Source organism: Prionailurus viverrinus, chromosome D3 (genome assembly GCF_022837055.1).
Source record: "Prionailurus viverrinus isolate Anna chromosome D3, UM_Priviv_1.0, whole genome shotgun sequence".
Taxonomy (NCBI): Eukaryota; Metazoa; Chordata; class Mammalia; order Carnivora; family Felidae; genus Prionailurus; species Prionailurus viverrinus.
Genome location: NC_062572.1, coordinates 22,661,044 through 22,685,363, shown reverse-complemented (window position 1 = coordinate 22,685,363; position 24,320 = coordinate 22,661,044). Strand labels below are relative to the sequence as shown.

Genomic DNA, 24,320 nt, shown 5'->3' with positions numbered 1-24,320 from the left:
TGACTAGGCAAGAATAAGCTGCTAACTGCCCAACAGCCATTTTCTTAGTTTTAGCAGCTAAACTAACATTTTCCTTAAAGAAAATGTCAAGCTTCCCAAAACAATGAGAAGTACTAATATGGGCACCCACTTTTAGTGATCAATATTAAAGTAAAAAGCAAATGAATGTGAATATAAGCCCAAAACAACAGTGGTTAAAATCCACATCCAGTTTCTTGTTGCAGAAATCTCATGCAGAAGCAGCTGCAGGTTCTGATGACATTCTTATGTTCTAGAAGAATTTCACATGAGTCACTGACATAAGATGAAAGGGGAAATATTTACCTTTGTGAGTTGAATTCAATTCACAAGAGCAAAAAGCTCAACTTTTAAAATATTAAGAGATATTTTATAAAAAACCCAAAGTTTTATTTCATTGTTAATGGTCAAAGCACTGTAGAAGTGACCCAGTACCTTATTAGTGTGTGTGTGTGCCTGGCTCTTCCTAAAAAGGCTCTGCCTAAAGAAGGCAAATGTCCCCAGAACAGTGTTTATAGGTTGGGTCATCTGCCTTTGACCTTCTCTCCCAGTCCCCACCCTCAATACAACCACTAGCACTGGGACTGGTCATCGGGCTCTTAGATGGTTGCTGACTGACCAGATATTCATTCTGTTGAGTCAGATGACTTTTCTGAAAGGATTAGAAACCTGTTAAAAATAGATCACAACGAGGTAATGGTACCCACAGACGATAGCCGGGGCAACGGTGAAGTAACAACATAGGGAACACATGGGATACATTCCACCATCCACCATTTATGAAGTTTGTTGCTGTGGGCACCATTTATAACAGTTCTTACAGGTAGGTCAGAATTCAAAGGATCCTGCAGAGCTGTTAAGCAGGACCTCAGACCTGGATTCATCCAAGCATCTAATGGTGGCTGATCTGATGCAAAGACTTTCGCCTACTGAAAGATTTGAAACTAAGAAAATGCGAATGGGGGAAAAAAAACCACCAAAGTCTGTTTTCTCCATTAATCTGGCCAACACAAAAAAATTAATCTTGGCTTTTATATGTGTTTATACAATGGATAAAAAACAATATAAAATGTTAAGTAGGTAAATACTAGAAGAAAACTTAAAACCATTTTTAGGGTAGTGACATTACATCTTCAATAGGGCTTTCTGGTTTCATATTAAACTGGAAATAGTTACTGTGACATTTAAAAATTAAGCATCTTGATCTGAAGTTGATATCTAAAGAAGATATCTTTTAATACCCTCCTTATTACATCCTAAAGAGTTTTTAGCACTTACTATGCGTCAGCCACTTTTCTAAACACTTGACATGCATTTTCTCATTTATTCCCCACAAAAATCCTATGAAGTAGATACTATTCCACCCGCATTTTACAGAGGAAAAGGATGAGAACCAGAGAAGCTAAGTACGTGACTGAAGGCCACACAAGGTAAGTGGTGATCCTAAATCAGGCAGTGGGGCTCAATGCCCCTGATCCTCTTGTCTTCACTGCTTCTCTGGGGAGGACAAGGAAGGTGCATGACACCTCCCAGCAGCTGCCACTCAGTGTTGGGTTTGTCCCTGCCCAGCGGGACTACCAGGAACCCTGAGCCAAACTGCCACATCCTTGGGTAGGCTTTCCTTAAGTCAGCCTCCCTTCATAGCATCCTTCACTGAATCAAAGGCCCAACCCACAAATCTTTATGTTAACAGTTCCAATTGTAAAATGACGGGTTTCTTATCCAGCTAGAAGTTCCCACCGTGAGCAAGGAGGAAAGTATACTTATGGGGCAAGAGCCCTGAATCCCCACTTTTCAAGATGACTTAGAATTGGAACAGGTAAGAAAGAACAACCATAAGACAGTATCTATGGTGTTGCCAGCTGACCCCCTGTAAGAACTTGTAGTTACCTAGTTTTCTGAACAGCTGAAACATTAAGATTATATGATTTTTCATACCATAATTCTCCAATATAAACAAATATCCTTAACTTTTATATTAGCTTAAGTTTGTAGCTAAGTATGTCACTGAAATGCGACCTGTTAGAGGTTACTTCTCAACTTGGTTTATGAAAGGTATCTATGAAGTTATCAAATTAGATATCTAAAAAATTAGATCAGGCATAGTTAAACCTGATCATCTGACTACTGATTTCAAGCTAGGACTTAAATCATAGCCCCTCTTTTCTCAGAGGCTGGACTTCAAGTCTTATAACTGATTCTCTCCAAGAAGGCTAGGAGAATTACTCAAATTAGTCCACTTCTGGTGCCTTTTTTTTTTTTTTTTACCAGTTTAAATTTTTTTTTTTTTTAATATTTATTCTTCAGAGAGAGAGAGACAGAGCATGAGCTGGGGAGGGGCAGAGAGAGGGAGGAACACAGAATCTGAGGCAGGCTCCAGGCTCAGAGCTATCAGCGCAGCTGTCAGGGTTCGAACTCATGAGCCGCAAGATCATGACCTGAGCTGAATCTGGACGCTCAACCGACTGAGCCACCCAGATGCCCCTTTTAAATGGTTTTAAAGCAAAGATATAAACATGGCTGTATCACGGTGACTAAGTGCCCATCAGCCACAAATCAGGGTGGAGTGCCTCCTCTGAAGATCCCTACAGACACCAAAATGGTGCCAAGGCAATGAGCACACGTGAAATTAAACTCAGTAAAATCCAATCCCTACTTTTTTTAGCTGGTAGATTGGACAGGTATGATTAACACTGGGCAGTACTAAGCTGAATGTTAGCAGTGCCCCCTGCTTTTATACCCTGTTCAACTGGCAGGTGATAAAATTTGATAAGGAATCAGTGACAAGACACAGGAGCAGAGAAGGAGCAGCACCAAATATGTATATCCTAAAATCAGTCTGTCTACTCAAAGAAAAAGAACATGGATCTGAATAGTGGAACAGTCCAAAGCATTTCTACTTTGTGTTTGAAGCAGAAGACGGTGTCACCAAGAGCGGGTACCACACCTCAAGAACTAGTAAACAACAAGGACCTCTGATGAAGGTAAGAAAAATTTGAATAGGCCTCAAAGTCTTTCCATTAATAAGCATGACCACCTTATCTTGTTTTCCTAAACCAACAGTTCTCAAACTTGAATCAGAGTCAGAATTCCCTGAAAGACTTGTTATATGTGGACAACAAGGCCCTATCCCTAGAATCTGATTCAATACCACTGAAATGGGGCTTGAGGTTTTATATTTCTAAGAGGTTACCAGTTGGTGCTAAACACTAGTTCAGAGACCACTGTTTGAGAACCACTGTCTAAAAACACTTTTAATCCATGACTTTGAGGGGGAGATTCCACTGTGTAACCTCCAAAAGCCCTTCAACATAATTCAAACACTTTATACATGCACATTTAAGTGTTACCAAAACATAGCTTTTGGTCTTGGGAATCTGGCCTAGTGAAATGGACCTGAGTGAGCTTATAAATTAAGGGCTCAAGATTCCCAGAATAACAGGTGCATATGATACATCCACTTATAACCATTCCAGTTAATCATCACTGAGGCTTAGGGGTAGGCCTGAAAGTACCTAATGTGATTCTTAACTTGACTTCCTAATACATTCATGGAAACACAATGGACACCAACAGAACCCTAGGGAGTAATTATGCATCTGACTTGCTTGACAACATCAAGACCATATATCAAGTTCTCCAAGGAAGACTAAAGACTTGCTATTCAAAGTATGGTCAGTGGACCTGCAGTAAGGGCACCACCTGGGAGGTTAAAAAGCCAAAATTTGAAGCCTACTCCTAACCTAACAGAATTCACACTTTATAAGGGTTCATAGGTAATCCCCAGACAAACCAACATTTAGGAAGCAAGATGGACAATATAGCACAGGAGACTCTGATATGTTACTTTTAAAAGCACTAGGACAAATATCTGGACTTCTCCACCTTCATGGAAAAAACTCTAGAATTCTGAACAGACTACTAACATCATCTCATAAAACAAATGAATGCTAAACTAAGAAGGGTCAAAGTTTAAGAAGCCCTCTCATCTAGCCAATATGTTTTTTAGTCTTGTAGTTAACATTCCATAGTTACAAGTTCTCACAAACACATCACCTATAAAAATCACTGAGGACAGTTTCCTTCTATTGCTTCTAAACTTTCTAGCCCATGCAGAAACATTACTATATGCTTTATTCCAATAGTTCTATCTCAGTATGTAGGTAAGGAGTAGGATGGCTGAAGTATTATTCCAGTTGTGCAAAAACAGACCACTTACTATAGTTCTCAGAACACAGGATTGTTTCAAGCTTTCTTCAAAGGAGAAAGGCTTAGTTTGCCTCAAGGACTAGATTAAGTAGACTGTGAGAAACACATATGCATGAAACCACTACCCTAACACTGCCTAAACATGATCCTAAAACTGCCATGAACTAAATCTTCTCGAATGGAATGGACAGTAAGCCAATTTCCAATCAATTTTGGTAGAGAAGACCATTATATCTAAGATTCACTGTCATTAACCTAAAAAATGTTCTTAATCATTTCTTTGAGGCACATTTATCTAAGTATGACAAAATTCTAAGACTATATTATCAAAAGTGGGCAAGACTGACCTTCTTTATCTTTACTGTAGACACACACAAGTTCTAGCCTAAGAGAGATCAATAATACCTTCCCTAAAAATGACTTAAGCCTAAATATGGATATACATATAAAGATGGTCTATACATGCCACCCTTTGATCATTATGAAAGTGATTCAAAAGCCTCTCTGCCTGGATTCTACAAGTAGAATACCAATTAAGAACTTTTATTCAAAAAGTGCTAGGAAAGTTGAAATCACGTAAGCATATAAAATAAGCAGTTCAAATCAGTTTCTCTTCATTTAATAAGATTTTCTGCATTTGGAATTCAACTATCAATATTTTAGGTAATGAATTTAAATTGTGAAACATGGCTTCAGCACTTTCAGGTTTGAGAAAAACTACATTTGGGAAGACCAAATCTGAATGAAAAAATGAAATGCTATCAGATTTTTTTTAATACTAAAAATGAATATTACTCTAACAGCACTTGATACTTTACCAAGTAGTGGCACCAGTACACAAACAAGGCCTGACTTCAAAATATTAATCATTATTCTGGAAAGTCAGGGATAATAACCACATCAGAACCCTTGATTGGGTCCACACTTAGGAAATACAGATATGGGACCAACTAGAACATGACTCTTCCTGTCAACAGTCCCAAGCACATTTTTTGTACTCCAGCCAATACATTTCAGGGAACGAAAAATGAATTCACAGCTGAGTCCTGTCAACCTCTTCAGAAACATTTAGGAGCCAGTAAGATACTGAGCAGTAGCTTCAACAAGTACAGAACCTTGAGTGATTTGCATGCAAAACTGGAATCCTTACTCTACAGTATATAAATCAGTAATATACCAGTTATGGTTGTTATAGAACATTTGAGCCAACATACACTGATCCACAAATTCATATGCCATCTAAGCCAATATTCCCTTCACGTGAAAACTACTCAGAAGCAAATTCTAGTTTAAATTGCGTATTCACACTTCCAGAAAAAAATTCAAAGAAATGCTTTACTAAATTTAGTAATATTTAGTCCATATAGTGAGTCAGAATGAGACTCCCACTTTTGATAATACTAATGGAATATCTACACAATGTTACCAACCTCCCCCACCTATAAAGAAACACTATTTCATTAGTAACAAAGCTTACTTTTGTATAGCGATGGGGGGATTTGGAGGCTGGTTGCTTCTTCAGGTCAAGAAAGGCATCTCCGTTTTCTGTTTCTCCCACACTTCTCCTATCCATGGCTCCTTGGTCTACAATTCTTTGCACCTGGAAGATAAATCAGCAAAACTGTTACAGAGAACACTATGTTTTCAGAAGACTGTTTAAAACACTGAAACTCTTTTATCTCTTAAAATGACTACCTTTTAAAAACAAAGTCTCATTCAACAACTATTCCATAAACCAGAACCCACTTGGAAATAGAACGACTGGTACTTAGCTCTTCTAGTTAAGTGTTCTAAGCATCAAGGGGGTAAGGAAAGCATAAGTAGAAGGTGCCCAAATCAGGGTACAGCCTTCAAGCAGCTTTAAAACAAAAAGAAACCAAAATTAGTCACTGCCACCCATGAGGACCTTTCAGACAGCAGTGGGGAAGTTTTCCGAGTGGGGGCAGGTAGGAGACTAGTTGGGGCTGGGGATCCGGGAAGTCGGACTGTGGTAAAGTGCCTGTCACTTGCCAATGGACGGCGCCAGCTGCCCCTTGTTATCCAGAGGCCAGGGGCTGGGGGCTGGGGCCCGAGCGCCCCCCACCCGGCCGGCGGCACCTGTGGCCATGTCAGGGGCGCCCGTAGCAAGGAAGGGGCGAGATCCGGCTTCAGCTCCGAAACTCGGCTTTCCCGGGCCGCGACCCCAACCACCGGCCCCTCGCGCAGGCCGCGGCCCAGCGGCCTCCTTCGGAGGAAGGGCGGGGACTGTACTCACGGAGGGGAGGCGGGCCGAAGGGAGCGGGGAGACCGAATCCCCCGGCCCGGCCGCTCCAAGCTGGAGCCGGCGCAGGCCCGCCGCCGTCCGCCCCGGCCCGGCGGCTCGGGCCCCGCCAGCCCGCCAGCCCGCTGTCCGCCGGCCGCCCCGCTGGCCTCGCGTCCCTGCCCGCCCCCCGCGCGCGCCCCGGCGCTCGCGCTCACGCACGCGACCCCGGGAGCAGCGCGCCCGCGCCCCTGCCCTTCCTGCGGCCCTTGGCGCGCGGCGCCTCGGCTCCCGCCGCCACCAGGCCCTTACTCTGTGCCTCCGCCGCTCGGCGGCCCTTCGCCTCGGCCGCCGCTCCCCTCCCTACTGCCCGCGCCGGTCAGAGGGCTGCTCCGCGCGGCCTTCGCTCTCGCCCCCCCACCCCCCCGCCAGCTCGGACTGTCTCTCTTCAGCCGCCGTAACCACGGCCCAGCCCTCCGCCCCTCCTCCCGGGCCCCCTCCCCCTTAATAACTCCCTCCACGCACCCGGGCCCCAGCACCGCCTTCGCCGCCGCGCGCCCGGATGTGAGGTGGCCGCGGCAGTGCCGGGCGGAAAAGAGAAACATCTCGGCGCGCTCCTGGGGCGCCGGCCCTTGCGTGCGTCCGGCGGCGGGGAAGCGGAGGCGCGGAGGAGATGGCGGCGGCGGGGAGGGGGAGGCGGCGGGGGCGGCAGAAGCCCTTACCGGTGCGCACAGGCGGTCGTCCTGGGCAGCCCTGAGGAGGACTCTGCGTTCCCACGCGCGCTTCGGGGCGGAGCAGAACGGGCGGGCGGTGCTGGGAGGCCGAGGCCAGAGGCTGGCAGTTCTCCCTGGAAGGCGGTGGCACCAGCGAAGTGGGCCGGGGTCTGCGGCCTGGTGCGACTTGGGAGCGCGTCGACTTCGACGTTCGCACAGTTCGCAACGGCGGAGAAGCCTGGGGGCTTCGGCAGTGGCAGTCTGAGGAGAACCTGGGGGCTTTTGAGCTTCCCAGTTGTGGGCCCGAATCTCAAGTTTTTCATTAGTGGGTGTAATGTTGGGCAAAGCCCGAACAACTTTTGAGTTTTCGCTCTCCTTTCTAAAACGGCCCCTCTCTATAAATTTATGAGATTGTGCGTTGTTGCATTAACAAACTTGCCGCGACTGCTTTCGATTGAGCGAAGGGCGACTGACAGATTCATTGAAAGGGTTTTTTCCCCCATCATAACTCGAACCTTTCCATAGCTTGCACAGGAAGGGGAAGGGCGAGTGTCAAGCGCTTAGCACAGTGGCGAGACTGCAAATGGGAACACAGATGCAAACATAATTTCCCTACTCTGAGACATAAGTGTAACTGCCGTGCTTGGGAGGAGCGATCAGTAAAGGTATGACGGTGATCACCTGTGAGCCTGATCTGCGGTAATACCACGAGCCCCAGTCTCTGTCCCTTGCGACCGCCTGGGGTTGATGTGAAATGATGTGTGGGCGTAGATTGGGATTGGGCATTGAGTGATCACTAAATTACCTTCCTAGGAGTCTTGCCAACCGAGAAAATTATGAAAACGTTTTTCATCTGGAACACGGAATAAAGTGTATACTATCTTTGCAGGCAAGAGGCAGAGGGAAACGTTTGCAAATTAGGCCCGAGTTCACATCCCAGCTCTACCACACACTACAGGCTGGGGAGAATTAGGCCATTTATTTATCCTTAGCCTTGGTTTTGTAGTCTGTAAAATTGGAAAGATAACACACTCACAGGGGCTGTTGTCAAGATTAAAAAGGTTAAGGTGGTTAAAAAGCCTTATACTGGTTTTGTGTGTGTATGTGTGTTTTAAGCCTATTGAGAGACACATTGTAAGTAATGAAACATTGTTCGTCTTAATATTTTAGAAATCAAGCTGCTTTTGGAATCCAGGTTCTTCAGAAGACTGAGGAAATGGTCTAATCCGATTGCTATCAGGAGTAGTGAAGAAGGCCTATTCTTTCAAGCTCTTAAATCCTGGCTCTGCCACTTAGTGTGAAACCTAAGCCAGTCATTTCACCTTCCTGGACCTGTTTACTCCTCTGTCAAAAAGGGACAGCAGTACCTATTTTTCAGGCTTATAATGGGAATTAGAGATAACATTAAAAAAATTGCTCTAGTCAAGTATGGCTGTATAATCAACCATCCCCAAACTCCAGTGGCTTAGCTCAATATTTATTTTGTACCCAAACCTTCAATTTAGGCCAGTTCTACTGGGGACAGCTAGAACTAAATGGTCTCTGCTCCATTTAATAGGTGGAAAGCTTGGGGCTAGGATCATTTAGTGGCTCACTTACTCACATATTTGGTGTTTGATGGTGGCTGTCAGCTGGGACTACTGGAGCAGTTGGATGGAAGTTTACACATGGCTTCTCTCTGTGACCTGAGCTTTTCTTACAACATAGTGCCAGGATTCCGAGGGCAGCCGGTTGCTGAATTGTCTTTTCTAATCTAGCCTTAGAGCCACTCGCTGTTCTGCCACAACAAACCATCTGCTCCTTAGAAGTCACCAAGGGGAGGGGACTTAGACTACTTTTATATGGGAGAAGTGTCAAAGAATTAGTGGGCATATTTTCAAATTACCACAAATACACACAAAATCTGCTCAAGGCAATGTAGCTACCATGATAGAGGCCTGGTGCTAATTTTCTGGGCCCTCTGGTCTAGTTGGGATGCAGTCTTCCACCAGGCTCTTCTTCAGTACCTTGTAGAACCTTGGTCTTAACTCCCTTATCTTTCAGAGACTCAATTTGTCCTTGTGAAAAGAGAAGCAAATTAGTACCTGGGAAAAAAGGTGATAAATAAAGGAGGGCATCTGTAAATGTCTTTCACCTGTCCGTGCAAAAGCTACATGCTTGCAAGTCCTTGTTTCATTGTAGCTTTCGAGTATCATTCTCCTTGGTAAGAATGATAGTTTGTAATTCTACAATGCCCCTCTTTGCAGTTAATAATGAATTTTCAAATATCAGTATGAGAAGCCTCTTTGAGAGAATAAGAGAAATTACTCTTGTTCTTTAATACATATTTGTAAGGTCTTAGTTTAGGTTCAATTGTTGGCTCAAAGTTTGGCATAAGGGGACTCAAAAGTTCAGTCTGTTGGGGAAATTAGCAGTCCAAGAGCAGTAGAGAAGCACATGAAAATACTAAAAACCTGGTAATTTTGAGAGCAGCCTCATCTCAGTTGGGATTACACCTCAACTACCCAGCACCTCTCTAAGTGGGCTTTTCTTGTTCATTTTTTCCTGCTCCAAGGGTAATCCCTGGTTCCAAGAAAATAAAATTTCAAGTTTCACAGGTATGTGGCATCATGTACTCAGGTTAAAGACCATAAAGAAATTAAGGGACTTTTAGAAGACCACACAACAGGGGCACCTGCATGGCTCAGTTGGTTGAGCATCCAACATAGGCTCAGGTCATGTGACCTCACAGTTCTGAGTTTGAGCTCCGTGACTGACTCTGTGTTGACAACTCAAAGCCTGGAGTCTGCTTCAGATTCTGTGCCTCCCTCTCTCTCTCCCCCACTCACATTCTGTCTCTCTCTCAAAAATAAACATTAAAAAAAGAAAAAAGACCACACAACAAATTCTTTGCAGAGCTTCTACCCTTCTGGAACTTTGTATCTTTGATTTTATTTATGGGAAGTACTTAAAACAGAAACGGATGAAATCATGCAAGTGCTACCGCACTATTATTCTATACAGTTATGTTCTAATCTTTCCTGGCAGGAGTAATTATATGCATCATAATAACTCAAATGAAAATAACCCTTCCTAAGTTAGAGTTGTTGGTAGTAAAGGCACATGACAGGAATAAAGTATCCACAAATCATCTAGAAAGTATAAAGTACTCATAGGACTAATTTTGGTAAATGTTAGTGTTAATTAGGACTTTGAAACTCACTCAATTAGTCATCCCTCAAAGATTGGTTTCACGTGTCCAGCTAAAGTGGAACGTCTTTTAAACAACTTGTTTTTGGCAACAAAAATTAGCACACGTAAAAAGCAGAGCAGAAATGCAAATTACCTGCGTGATTCTAATCCAGGGATATTCAACAAGTTATTTTATCTCATGTTTGTAATATATAATCTTCCAAGCATTTAAGTACAAAATGCTAGCCTTTGCTCTCTCCACCAGAAATCTCATGTGCTTTCAAATGTTTTATAAAGCATAGGAGAAAAGCATACAAAGATGCCCCACCTACTTTCTCTCACCCCTATTTTTAAAAGATCGGAATAGACTCATTTAAAAAATTTAACGACTGTTTACTAACAATTAGTGATTGCTAATTACAATTTTAAAGGAAGAGTTAAGAGAAGATACCAGCTGGGGATAAATTAAATTCGGGGGCTGCGGAAAGACATCTCCCTCCCTCACCCTTCCAGATTGACTACGTCCCTGGTCCACGCGTGCGCGCCCTAGTCCTTAGGAGCTGGCTCGCACTCCCTGGGAACGCACCGTGGAGAACCAAGAGCCAGAGAGGCTCACGCGGTAGCCTGAAGGTGGGGGGGGGGGGGTGGGGGGGGTGGGGGGGGGGAGGAGAACCTTCGTCATCGTGGGCCACCAGACGGGAACCTCATACCTAGTGCTTGCCGCACGAGGCGTAGCTCCGAGATCCGCTTCGAAACAGCTCCTACCCTTGTCTAAAAGTAGCTGTAGGAAGCTGAGCTGTGAAAGAAGCGAATGGGCCAGGAGGCCGAAAACTCTCCTTGGGGTTGCCCAAACGATGCATTCCTCCCCACACCTTGGGACCAGCTCGGCATTGCAGGTACCCCTCGACTGCCAGAGGGAGGCGTGTCATCTACCGGACGGAGGCTGCGCGAACTACAGGGTCCCAGATGGGGCGTCTCACACGCTTGCCGCGTCACCGTGGAGACGGAGGCGGGGCCGGCGCAAGACTCCAGAGCAGAGGCGCGGGAAGCGCCGAGGCAGGCGGTGGCCGCGGGGGGCTAGAGCAGCGCCAGCTACGTCTTCCCACTCCCGCCGGGGCTTCTGGAGGCGCGAGGCCTGAGGGCTCGGCTTGTCCAGGTATGAGGCTGGATCGAATCGTCCCCAGCTTGTGAGTGGCTCGGCCTCCTCTGTTGGGCGGCGAGAGCATGTCCCTCCGAGGTGGGCCCAGTAACCTACTCTCCTCTCTGAGCCTCCGCTTCCTTCCCTAGAAGTAAGTGCAAGCGGTGCTGCCTACCCACTGACTGTGATTCGGGTGTGGAAGAGGTGTGAAGGGAGCGCGTAGGACTCGCGGAATCCGCCTTTCTCGCCCAGCGCGGGGCTCGCGTCCTTCTCGTCCGGGGATGCTTCCGGTCAGCGACTTGTTGCTCAGGCCCCGGGGCGCCGCATCCTCTCGCGATTCTGGTGCGCTGAAGGCGGGTTTGGGTGCGTGCGTCCGGGTAAGGCTCTTTAGCTTGCGCGGTTCCCTGCTGCGTGGCCGGGCCAGGGACTTCTGTGCACAGACCTCGGGTCCCCGTCTGATCCCCGAAGGGCCCAACAGAGCAAAAACAGAGAAGCCTCTCCAGCAGTGGGAGACCAATGCTTCGTTTTTATTTCATAAGAGGCTAGTCAGGTTTCCTGTCAACCTCTGTGTAGATGCAGTCAATGTTGAACGGATGGTGTTAGGGACCTGAGTACCAGCCCTACAGCTTAGCTAGTTACCTCAATTAGATACTTCGTTGGTAAAATGAAATGGCTACCGCCCGTTCAGGTGGTTGTTAAAAAGCAGGTAATTAATGAAAAATGCTTAGTACCATCTATACTTGGCACAGAGTACCCGCTTCATTAGCGGTGTTTTGTTTTGTTTTTGGTCTATTCGTTTTAGATTTAGTGGTACCCGCCTAACTAAGTGCGTTGAAGGTATGAGACTTCCAATGTCAGAGGCGCCTTCCTGGAAGAAGTAGTTGAAACTTATTCTGGGGCTTAAGATATAAATATAGGCCTTTTGTCGCTTTTCTTTCGTAGGATCACTCATTTCTCATTGTTAGCAGCCACAAAATACTGTAGAAACTTCTTTTTTTTAATTTTTTCTTTTTTTTTTTTAACGTTTTTATTTATTTTTGAGACAGAGAGAGACAGAGCATGAATGGGGGAGGGGCAGAGAGAGAAGGAGACACAGAATCAGAAGCAGGCTCCAGGCTCTGAGCCATCAGCGCAGAGCCCAACGCGGGGCTCGAACCCACGGACCGTGAGATCGTGACCTGAGCTGGAGTCGGATGCTTAACTGACTGAGCCACCCAGGCCCCTAGAAACTTCTTTAAGAAGTTAACTTCGTCGGAAGGACATGCTCTCGCCGCTCAACCGAGGAGGCCGAGGCCTCAGGCCTCGCGCCTCAAGAAGACCCGCCGGCAGTGGGCAAATATACGTGATTTTTAAAAACTAATATTAAAAGTTTGTAATAGAAAATAGCCCTATTCCCCAGTTATAATTTCCATTCTGCTAGCTCTTTCTCTGGCTCTTCTAGAAGTTGGAAGTAAATATCCTTATGGGTGATATTTCCTGATTTTTTAGTTTTACACATAAAGTATTGACTGCTTCTTGTGGAAGATAAGTGCTTAGCTCAGTTTTCCTTCCATTTTATCGCCATTGTGGTTATGTGTTAATTTAATGTTAAATTAATGGTCGGGGCTCCCGGGTGGCTCAGTTGGTTAAGCATCTGACTCTTGGTTTTGGACTCAGGTCTGATCTCATGGTTGGTGAGTTTGAGCCCCGCATCAGGCTCTGCACTGATGGTGAGGAGCCTGCTTGGGATTCTCTTTATCTCCCTCTATCTGCCCCTCCCCCGCTCAGGTGTGCACGCACACGCTCTCTTTCTCTCTCTCTCAATAAATAAATAAACAGCAAAAAAATTTTTTTTAATTAATGATCAGTGTTCTATAACATTTCATAGCTAAATCAAGTAGAGTACTGCAACTCTTTCTTGTCCATCCCATTATTTTTTCTGAGAATTAATAATTACCTTCTTTTCTCATTTGCCTGGTATTCCATACACAGATCACTAATTTTTTTTTTTCTGAGTGATTCAGCATTTCTTTTATGCCTATCAGTAATTTTCTGCAAAATTACTCTAAAAATGGTCAATTTCCTCTCTTTCTTGGAGATCCTCCTCTTCTCTAATCTGAACTGGTTGCTCTGCGCCTGCTGTACTCAGTTCTAATCTGGAGACTTCTTTTCACATCTATCCTGGGATTTTCTTCTTTTTGATATTGTATTGAATTCATTCTTGCCTGTATTCCCATTTTTCCCCCCTTAATTTGCTTCCTTGGTTTTTGGGATACCTTTTCCTGTAATAACTGCTACTTCTACTTCCTCCTTCTCTTTTTCTTCCTTAAACAGCTTTATTGTGTTGTAAGTCACATATGATACAATTCACTAATTGAAAGTGTTCAGTATTTTTTAAATCTACTGTTATGCAACCATCTCACCATACTCAATTTTAGAACATTTTCACCATCCAAAAAAGAAACCCTTATTTGTTAGTAGTAATTCCCTTTTCCCTTCAATCCTCCCAGCCCTAGACAGCCAGGAATTTACTTTATGACTCATAGATTTATCTGTTCTGGACATTTCATATAAGTGGAATTGTATGATGTTATAGGTCTTTGTAATTGGCTTCTTTCACTTAGCATGTTTTAGCATGCAACCATATTTTAACATGTAACAGTACTGTGTTTCTTTTTATGGTTGCATAATATTTCATGGTATGGTTATACCATATTTTGTTTGCCCATCCATGAGTTGATGGACATTTGGGTTTTCACCTTTTTGGCTATTATTAATGTCGCCGTGAATATTCATGTACAAGTTTTTGTATAGACGTTTGAGTTCTTTTGGCTATGTACATAGGAATGGAACTGCTGGATCAAATGGTAACTCTATTTATCTTTTAGAGGAACTGCCAGGTTTTCCAAAGTGGCTTGCACCTTTTTATATTATCACCATCAGTGTATGAGGGTTTCACTTTCTCTACATCCTCACCAACACTTATTATCTTTTTGTCTTTTTATTCTGAAGTTTAATCTCTACACCCAACATGGGACTTGAATTCAAGACCCTGAGATCACATTGCTCCCTCCAACTAAGCCAGCCAGGTGCCCTAATCTTTGTCTTTTTGATTACAGCCATCCTAATGGTTATCTTATTTGATTTGCATTTTCCTGATGGCTGATAATATTGAACATCTGTAATGTGCTTATTGGCCATTTATTTTCTTTGGAGAAATGTCTATTCATATCCCTTGTCCATTTTTAAATTGGGTTTTTTTTTTTATGGAGTTGTAGGAATTTTTAAAAATATAAACTAGATGTGTCTCTTAGCAGATTTGCAAATATTTTCTCCCATTCAGTGAGTGGTGTTTTCACTTCCTTGATGGTGTCCTTTGAAACACAACTCTTTTTAATTTTGACAATGTCTAGTTTTCCTGTAACTTCTCAAGAACCGGGTAGCCTAAGCTTTTTCTCCCTGCACGTGGGAAAAAGTGTTTGATCTACTCTGACATTTAGCCTCTGTGCAGGACGTCTCATCTGAGGATTTATTTCAATTTTGAGAGACTTTCTTCTTATTTCTTTGATCATTTCTTCCTCTTTCACTCTCATCTCTCTCTGGAATACCTGCTAGTTGCATATCTGATCCCCTGGATTGAGCCTCTGATTTTCTAACTTTTTTTTCCTTTTGTCATTCCCCCCTCCCTTTCTCTTTCTGGGACATTTCTTCAATGTTATCAGCCACCTTCTAATGTTTTAGCTCTCCTGTTTCTTGTTCTTCTTTTGTTTTCTTTTAAATAACCCTTATTTTATTCAATGGATTATATTATTCTATAGTATGTACTCTTTATGTTTTTGAGGATATTAACTATAAGAGTTGTCTTTTTGTTGTTGTTGGTTTTTTCTTTTTAAAAAAATTTTTTTTTTCCAACGTTTATTTATTTTTGGGACAGAGAGAGACAGAGCATGAACGGGGGAGGGGCAGAGAGAGAGGGAGACACAGAATCGGAAACAGGCTCCAGGCTCTGAGCCATCAGCCCAGAGCCTGACGCGGGGGCTCGAACTCCCGGACCGCGAGATCGTGACCTGGCTGAAGTCGGACGCTTAACCGACTGCGCCACCCAGGCGTCCCTGTTGTTGGTTTTTTCTTGTGTTCCCCATATTGTCTTTGTTTCATCCAGAATTTTAAGAAACATTTTGTTATGAAATGTTTCAAGCACTTATAATATGTACCCATCACCCAGTTTCAAAAATTATTAACTTATGAACTATCTTGTTTTATCTATACCTCTGCCCACTGTGTCCCCACTGGATTAATTTTGTTTTAATTTTTACTTTGAAATAATTTCAGCCTTACCAAAAAGTCACAGAGAAACCCCCCCCCCCCGCCCCATATACCTTTATCCACGTTTACTGCTTTCCCTCCCATTTTAAAAAGTCTTTTCCTTCATGATGGTTGCAAGATGGGGTTTTTCCAACCCTACCTCTTCCACATTTCTCAGTGAGCATTCTGTGTATGGATGAGCGCTCCCTTCTCGCACATGTATCTGTCTCTTCATTTGTTTATTTTCAGCCCTGACTCATGAATAGCCATTTTATTCTATGGGTTTTATTACTGTCCTTAACAATTTTAGTGCTCAAATTTATCCTATCTTATCTGTAATTTTTTTGGTATATTCTGTAAAAGATGAGGTGCTGTTTTAAAAAACAACCAACACTGCTATCACAGTAAAAACCTTAATGGTAATTCCTTAATAACTTATTAAAATATTTTTTAGTGTAGAAAAAGTTTAGGGGTGCCTGGTTGGCTCAGTCAGTAAAGCTTCTAACTTTGGTTCAGGCTATGATCTTATGGTTAGTGAGTTCGGACCCTGCATCAGGCTCTCAGCTGTCAGCACAGAACCTGCTTCAAATCCTCTGTTCCCCTCTGTCTCTGCCCCTCCCCTGCTCACGTGTTCTCTCTCTCTCTCAAAAAAAAAAAAAAAAAAAAAAAAAAAGTTTAAATGTCCCTGATTGTTCCATGTTTTTTTAAGTTTATTTTTCTTTTTTCTTTTTTAAAGTAGGCTTCTTGCCCAGTGTGGAGCCCAAAGTGGGGCTTGAACTCATAACCCTGAGTTCAAGACTTGAGCCGAATTAAGAGTTGGATGCTTAACCAGTGGACCCACTCAGGTGCCCCCAAAGTTTATTTATTTATTTTTAGTAATCTCTACACCCAGTGTCAGGCTTGGACTCACAACCCCAGGATCAAGGGTCACACACTCTTCCAACTGAGCCAGCCAGGCATCCCTGTTTCATGTTTTTTGTCTGACAGTTGGTTTGTAGTTAGATTGTTAAAATCAAGGTCGAAAATCAAGATCCAAAGTCAAAGTCCATATGTTGCATTTGGTTGCTATGCATCTTAAGTGTTTTTTTTTTTTAATTTTTAAAGTAATCTCTACACCCAACGTGGGGCTTGAACTCACAATCCAAGATTGAGTCACATGTTCCCCTGACTGAGCCAGCGAGGCACCCCTTTAGTGTCTTTTAATGTATAAGTTTCCCTCTCTTTCCTTTGCTGTTCACTTATTGAAGGAACTGGTTGTTAGTCTTGTGGTTTCCTACATCATTAATTTTGCAGATTGCAGAATCATTTTTGTTTCCATTTTTTATAAGTTGGTACTTCATTGTAGATGAGGCTTGTTGATATTGAGATTCAAGTTCTTGCCAGGAATACGTCATAGGTTGTGGCACTTACTCAGATTCCTGTTTTTGGAATTGGAGGTCACATCTTATTGGAGGTCACATCTTATTGGAGGTCACATCTACATGTCTTGTGATTCTTGATTGTCCGTTCGTACTTAAGTGTCAGCAACTGAGAAATGATTTGGAAGCTCCTAGTGTCTGAGCAGGACTTGTAGGTTTGTGAGCTTTTCTCTAAGGGCAAGCCTACGTTTTCACTGAGGGAGGTGGGCACAGGTATGAGAATCTTCAGGGCTGTTCGTTCTTAGCATCTTCTGCAAAAATTTTTCCCATCTCCCATCTCTCCTGACTCCTTCCCATCTTCCCATCTCCTCCCTGATTGGGAGGTACCAGTCTAGCTGCCAGAATTCTGGAAGCAGAGTGTGGAGAAGGAGTTGGATACCCTGTCTGGCAGGGGTTGGGAGGAGACCAGGGCCCCCAAATGCTCACCATATAGACTTTCATTCAGTCCCCTCATTTGTGGCCTATAGCTATGATTGTGGGAGCCATTCCTTATTCCTTCTAGTTCTCAGCTCTTCTGGGATTCTATGGGCCTGCTGTCTTTTGTATCCCACACTGTAGATATTCACTTCTCAAAATGTTAGGCCAGTTAATTTTCCTCCTTTTTCTTGCAAAGATTTGTGGAAATCTTTTCTATGATCTCTTCTCCTATCTCTTGGACCTTAGGGTTTATACCCTTTTATCCTTTACTGTCATCTTAGGATGTCAATATATAGGTTTAACTGGGAGTCCACACCTACTAATCTTGTTTTTCTTGGATTATCTTTTGTATTTGGTTGTTATGTGTATTCCAACTCAGGAGCAAGTTCATATTCATACATACCCTTACTGAGATCTGTCTGGGTCTTTCCAGTATTCATATATCTCATCTGTCAAGTTCCAGACATTGCTTTAGATATTGGAGATATAGTGGTAAGAAGGTCAGATATGTTTCTGTTTTCCTGTTTTCATGGGATTTATATTCTAGTAGGGAAAGCAGATAGTCACAAGTAGTTGGAATGTTGGCACAGAGTATATAACAAAAGGGAATCTTTGACTGCAGATAACATTCCATGGAACCATTATAACAAGACATATACCCAAGGCAATGACCCATTTATTATAACAGTATTTAGCCAAAAATCCCTATTTGATTATCCTTTAATTTACAGAAATAGTCGCTAATGGTGACCTTTGTTACTTGGAATGTGATACTAGAAAGAGTAGGAGGACAAACGTTTGATGTCAGTAAGGACTATTTTTTGTACAGATTAACTCTCTAGCTAATTCCTTTTCTGATTGTCATTGAAATATATGACCTTGATTATAAGGGTGATTTTATTCTTTTAGAATGAATGTCTTTTTACGAATGCCTCACAATTACTCGACATAGGACAAGTCCGCCCTATTAGCTTTCCTCCACCATGTACTTAAATCTTACTCCTTTGTCTTACCACTTGAATTAGTTTCCAAAGGCTGCTGTGACAAAATGGTATACACTGGGTGGCTTAAAAACAACAGAAATGTATTGTCTCATAGTTCTGGAAGCCAGAAATCTGAAATCAAGATGTCAACAGGGCCATCCTCTTTCTGAAGGCTCTGGAAGAGGGTCTGTTCCGTGTGCTTTTCTTAGCCCTTGGTGTTCCTTGCCAGCAGCCCTTGGTGTTCCTTGGCTTATGGACACATCATTCCAGTCTCTGCTTTCATCATCACATGCTGTTCTCCCTGTGTGTCTGTATTCACGTGGCATTCTCCTTTTGTGTATATCTGTCCCTGTTTCTCATCTTTGTTTATAAGGATGCCAATCATATTGGATTAAGGGCCCACCTTATTCCAGTGTGATCTCATCTGAATTACATCTGCAAAGATTCTATTTCCAAATCAGGTCACATTCATAGGTACTAGGGGTTGGGACTCTAGCATATCTTTGGGGAGGACGCAATCCAACCCACAACATGGCTATTCTTTGCATCAAGAAATAAATAAGGGGTGCTGGGTGGCTCAGTCGGTTGAGCGGCTGACTTAGACTCAGGTCATGATCTCATGGTTTGTGAGTTCAAGCCCCATGTCGGGCTCTGTGCTGACAGCTCAGAGCCTGGAGCCTGCTTCACATTCTGCCTCCATCTTTTTCCCTCTGCCCCTCCTCTGCTCTCTCTCTCTCTCTCTCTCTCTCCTATAAATAAACATTAAAGAAAAAAAGAAATAAATAAAAACATGTTATTTAGTTTGTAATGAATATAACTAGTAGAAATTATCACCCACTGAAAATGGGGACTGTATATAGTAATTTACTATTGACCAAAAACTGCCTGGAGATTCTTTTTTTTTTTAATTTATTTAAATTTATTTTTTATTTTAACTTGTTTTATTTTTTATTATTTTTTAAAATTTATATCCAAATTAGTTACCATATAGTGCAACAATGATTTCAGGAGTAGATTCCTTAATGCCCCTCACCCATTTAGCCCATCCGCCATCCCACAACCCCCCCCCCCATAACCCTCAGTTTGTTTTCCATATTTATGAGTCTCTTATGTTTTGTCCCCCTCCCTGTTTTTATATTATTTTTGTTTCCCTTCCCTTACATTCATCTGTTGTGTCTCTTAAAGTCCTCATATGAGTGAAGTCATATGATTTTTGTCTTTCTCTGACTGACTAATTTCACTTAGCATAATACCTTCCAGTTCCATCCACCTAGTTGCAAATGGCAAGATTTCATTCTTTTTGATTGCTGAGTGATACTCCATTGTATATATATACCACATTTTCTTTATCCATTCATCCATGGATGGACATTTGGGCTCTTTCCATACTTTGGCTATTTTTGATAGTGCTGCTATAAACATGGGGGTGCATGTGTCCCTTCAAAACAGCACCCCTGTATCCCTTGGATAAATACTTAGTAGTGCAATTGCTGGGTCATAAGGTAGTTCTATTTTTAGTTTTTTGAGGAACCTCCATACTGTTTTCCACAGTGGCTGCACCAGCTTGCATTCCCAGCCTGGAGATTCTTAAAAAAATTTTTTTAATGTTTATTTATTTTTGAGAGAGAGAAACAGAGTGTGAATAGGGGAGGGGCAGAGAGAGAGGGAGACACAGAATCTGAAGTAGGCTCCAGGCTCTAAGCTGTCATTACAGAACCTGACATAGGGCTCAAACTCACGAACCACGAGATCATGACCTGAGCCGAAGTCAGACACTTAACAAACTGAACCACCTAGACGCCCTTCCGGCTTGGAGATTCTTATATGTAACAACCAAAAGAATTAGTCTAGGCAAAAAATAAGAAATCTTGTCTTCTGCTGGTGTTCTTATGAAGGGAAGTTGGAGGTCTTGTAACATCACCTGGACAGGAAGAATGAGCCACTTATAGCCTTTTTTTTTTTAATGTTTATTTATTTAGAGAGAGCAAGCATGAGTTGGGGAGGGGCAGAGAGGGAGGGTGAGAGAATCCGAAGAAGGCTCTGCACTGACAGCATGGAGCTCGACCCTGGGCTTGATCTCAGGAGCCATGAGTTTATGACCTGAGCCAAAATCAAGAGTTGGATGCTTAACTGGCTGAGCCATCCAGGGGTGCTGCCAGTTATAGCCTTTTGGTGTCATTTTCTCTCCTCCCAGTTTCCTTTCTTATAACTTTTCAAAAATGCAAGTAAAAAAAATTCAGACTTGCTATGTTCATCTGTTGTTGAGTTAAGGGAGGGCAGGAGATTAGAAGCTGGCATGTACCTATTCAGAAATGTGGCTGCTAATAGGCTTCAGGTAATTTACTCTCCTTTTCCTTCTTTTTCTTAAAAGGGGGAAGATAAAAGACTTTTTTGATTCATGAAGAATCTGCTCACTAAGAAGCATATATCAAGCCGCTGGTCAAATTTCCATACAAAAGGAATTAAGCAGAGAATGCAGAGGAAGGTGGACTCTAGGTGAGTAATAGGACTTGACAAAAAAAAAAAAAAAAAAGATAACTGAAATTATGGCCCGTATAAAAACCTGTAAACATTTTGTCTATAAAAATAATAAATAATAAATAAGTAGTTTTTTTTCCTAAATCATGAATGGTGAGAAAGGAACTTCAGGTAAGGATTTTTTTGTTGTTTTAGGTTTCTCATCTAGAATGTAGAGTATAATGCACATTTCATACTTTATGTTACAGTTCAAAACCATTTTGAGTGTGTGAAAATATCTGTCATTAAAATTTTTATTTTGAGCAAGAATGACGATTTTCCAGTGGAAGTTATCCACCCCCGCCCCCTCCACACACACAAGTGCTTTATTGAATTCAATTGTAGACTGACATGTATATAAAATGCTGTGGAAGGAGTGAGAGCCTCAGGCTATTGGCAGCTGCTAATAGCTTCTGTAATGTTTTATGATCTCTGAAATTGCTTCAAAAATTGTCAGTGAGCCAGTGGCGAAAGTAATAATGTATTGTAATGGTCAGAAGGAGGCCCAAGCCCAGGACCCAGATGTTCAGGCACTTGGTGGTGGAGGTGTAGACCTGAGCCCCAGCATCACCCGCCATCTTTCGGTACTTAGACTTTATGAAGTAGGTGAATGCCATGAAGGCCAGGCAGCACAAGTTCATGAAGATTGTGTTGAACAGGGACCAGACAATGTGGACGGGCACCTATGTCTTGATGTGAATCACAGTAGTTGCCACAGGACCTGAGCTCTGGGGCACCCTGAGTACAGCCACCTTATGCTTCATTTTGAACATCTCAGATGTTGTGGGGACACTGGTGTGAGTGCCAGGGAAGAAGGGCTGGGAATTGCTGTTTGTGGTGCAAGACGGAGCAGCTGTGGTCCGGATGCTGGATGGTGCTCTGGGCCCTCCCTTTCCCCAGGAGTTTTGATTTCTCTTAATATTCCTTTTTTGGTGTTTGGGGAATCCTGAGGTTAGAAGTTCTAACATCAAGGCTCACTGGCTGTTGTATCTTTCTCCTACTTCTTACCATGGTTGCTTATAGCCTATACTAAGGTTCTTTTGATTCCAAATAGCAGAATCAGCTCTGGCTAACCTTGACGAAAGGAAGGAATTTACGAGAAAGACTGCGGTTTACTAACCAAGCTGAGCCGCCCAGGGTCTCCTCCTTTATAATTCTTTTAATTTATGAGAAGTCAGTGGTAATACCCTCTCTTTTATTCCTACTTTTAGTGATCTATATCTTCTCTCTCTCTCTTTTTTTCCCTAGCTTGTCAATTTTGTTGAAGGGTTGTTACGGTTATACTCTTTTTTCCTTAAGCTAATTTGAACTGGGTTTTTACTGCTTGTAGCCTGTGATGCTAACTAACCTGTAGAAATTTTTTATAGAATCTATTAGGCCTTGGGGGCAAGGTAGAAGCCAGGGTATAATGGGAGGAACCTATTCAGGAGTGGTTTGGACCCTTCCTCTGAGTGGTCCTTATTGGTACTTCAGCCTCCAAAGCCTGTTCAGTCTGTATCTCAGCTCAAAATTCAGTCCTGGGAGAATGAATCTGGTTGGTCCTGTGTGACTCAGGTTTCTTCTTCTGTCCTAATCCACTGGGACTTGGAGGAGGGTCACAAGAGTTCCAGCATAGCTGCTGAGGTCTGCCCTTCCTGATCCCACAGAAAAGGGATCCAGCACCCTGACTGTGTTCACTGTATAATCTGTAGAGTACTCTGCAGGCCTGCCTTATTTCATCCTCTGAAGCAAGTTAACCATGGCTTAAAATGAAGTTCTGTGACCTCTAACTCTTGTTTAGTTTTGCTAATTACTGTACTGCTTTAGATGTGGGACCTTGAGAAGGGAATATGTTTGCTTAAAAAAAAAAATTAAACTGTTAGATATAACACAGGTGCAGAAAGGTGCATAAAATGTACTGTTAATTGGGGGCGCCTGGGTGGCGCAGTCGGTTAAGCGTCCGACCTCAGCCAGGTCACGATCTCGCGGTCTGCGAGTTCGAGCCCCGCGTCGGGCTCTGGGCTGATGGCTCAGAGCCTGGAGCCTGCTTCCGATTCTGTGTCTCCCTCTCTCTCTGCCCCTCCCCCGTTCATGCTCTGTCTCTCTCTGTCCCAAAAATAAATAAACTTTGAAAAAAAAAATTTAAAAAAAAATGTACTGTTAATTGTATAATTTTGAAATAAACATGTAATCATCATCCCCCACCCCGGGTAAAGAAATAGCATATTGTCAATACCTCAGAAGTCACTTTTACGTATCCTTTCCTTTTTTTTTTTTTTTTAAAAAAACATAAGTAGTGATTTTTTTTTTACATATCCTTTCCTAATCACACCCACTCCTTCTTTCCTAGAGTAAACCACTGTCCTACCTTAATAGTAATCATTTTCTCAAATTTGTTTACATTTTTACCAGTTAAGTTGCATTACCAAACAATATAGTTTAGTTTGGCCTCTGCCTTTATATAAATGAAATTGTATGTATTCTTTTGTGTCTCGAATTTTTTCTCTCAAGATTTTTTTTTTAATGTTGATTTATTTATTTTGAGAGAGAGAGAGTAAGGGGAGCAGGGGAGGGGCAGAGAGAGAATCCCAAGCAGGCTCTGCCCTGACAGTGCAGAGCCCAGTGTTGGGCTTGAACTCACAAACCATGAAACCATGACCTGAGCTGAAATTGAGTCACACCCTTAATCGACTGAGCCACCCACCCAGGTACCTCTCTCAAGGTTTCAAGATTCCTTCATGTTATTGTCTATAGTTGTAGCTTGCTCATTTTTCTTGTTCTAGAATACCACATTATAAGAATATTCCACAATTTATCCATTCCGTTGATGGGCATTTGGGCTGTTTCCAGTTTTTGAACGTGATGAACACTCTCATATGCATAGTTTAGCACACAGTGGTTCTCAAGTTTGAGCCTGCATCAGAATGCCATGGTGGGCTTGGTAAACAGGATTGCCGGATTCTACCATCACTTTCTGATTCAGTAGGTCTGGAGTCATGCTCAATTTGTATTTCAAGTAAGTTCTCGGTTGATGCTGTTGGTCCAGGGGTCACACTCTGATAACCATTATTTTAGGTATATAATTGGGAACAGGTTGCTGGTCAAAAGATAAGAGAATCTTCCATTTTGTGAGGTAATGGCTTTGTAAATTGGTTGTACTAGTTTGTGCTCTCACTGACCATGTTTGGATTTGTTACCCCACATCTCACCAACACTGTGCTTTGTGGTGGGGGT

At 42.8% G+C, this 24,320-nt stretch overlaps 2 protein-coding genes across 23 annotated transcripts in view; one reads left to right on the top strand and one right to left on the bottom strand.

The window, feature by feature from the left end:
* Window positions 1-6,886, bottom strand: part of EIF4ENIF1 (eukaryotic translation initiation factor 4E nuclear import factor 1) — a 44,515-nt gene extending 37,629 nt beyond the window's left edge. For 3 of the 6 annotated variants that reach the window (XM_047826892.1, XM_047826897.1, XM_047826898.1), the window contains exons 1-2: window positions 6,482-6,625; window positions 5,705-5,827 (exon numbers count right to left, since the gene is read on the bottom strand). In XM_047826892.1, the coding sequence (XP_047682848.1) occupies window positions 5,705-5,800 (96 nt within the window). In that variant the 5' untranslated portion in view covers window positions 5,801-5,827; window positions 6,482-6,625. Of the gene's footprint in view, window positions 1-5,704; window positions 5,828-5,922; window positions 5,942-6,324; window positions 6,344-6,481; window positions 6,626-6,778 lie in introns of those variants that run through there. The other 3 variants (XM_047826893.1, XM_047826895.1, XM_047826896.1) reach the window with 3 other exon arrangements.
* Window positions 6,887-11,334: 4,448 nt separating this feature from the next.
* Window positions 11,335-24,320, top strand: part of SFI1 (SFI1 centrin binding protein) — a 105,514-nt gene continuing 92,528 nt past the window's right edge. For 7 of the 17 annotated variants that reach the window (XM_047826867.1, XM_047826866.1, XM_047826860.1 and 4 more), the window contains exons 1-2: window positions 11,340-11,506; window positions 20,962-21,086. In XM_047826867.1, coding sequence (XP_047682823.1) covers window positions 20,989-21,086 — 98 coding nt within the window. In that variant the 5' untranslated portion in view covers window positions 11,340-11,506; window positions 20,962-20,988. Of the gene's footprint in view, window positions 11,507-11,683; window positions 11,866-20,961; window positions 21,087-24,320 lie in introns of those variants that run through there. The other 10 variants (XM_047826864.1, XM_047826862.1, XM_047826861.1 and 7 more) reach the window with 5 other exon arrangements.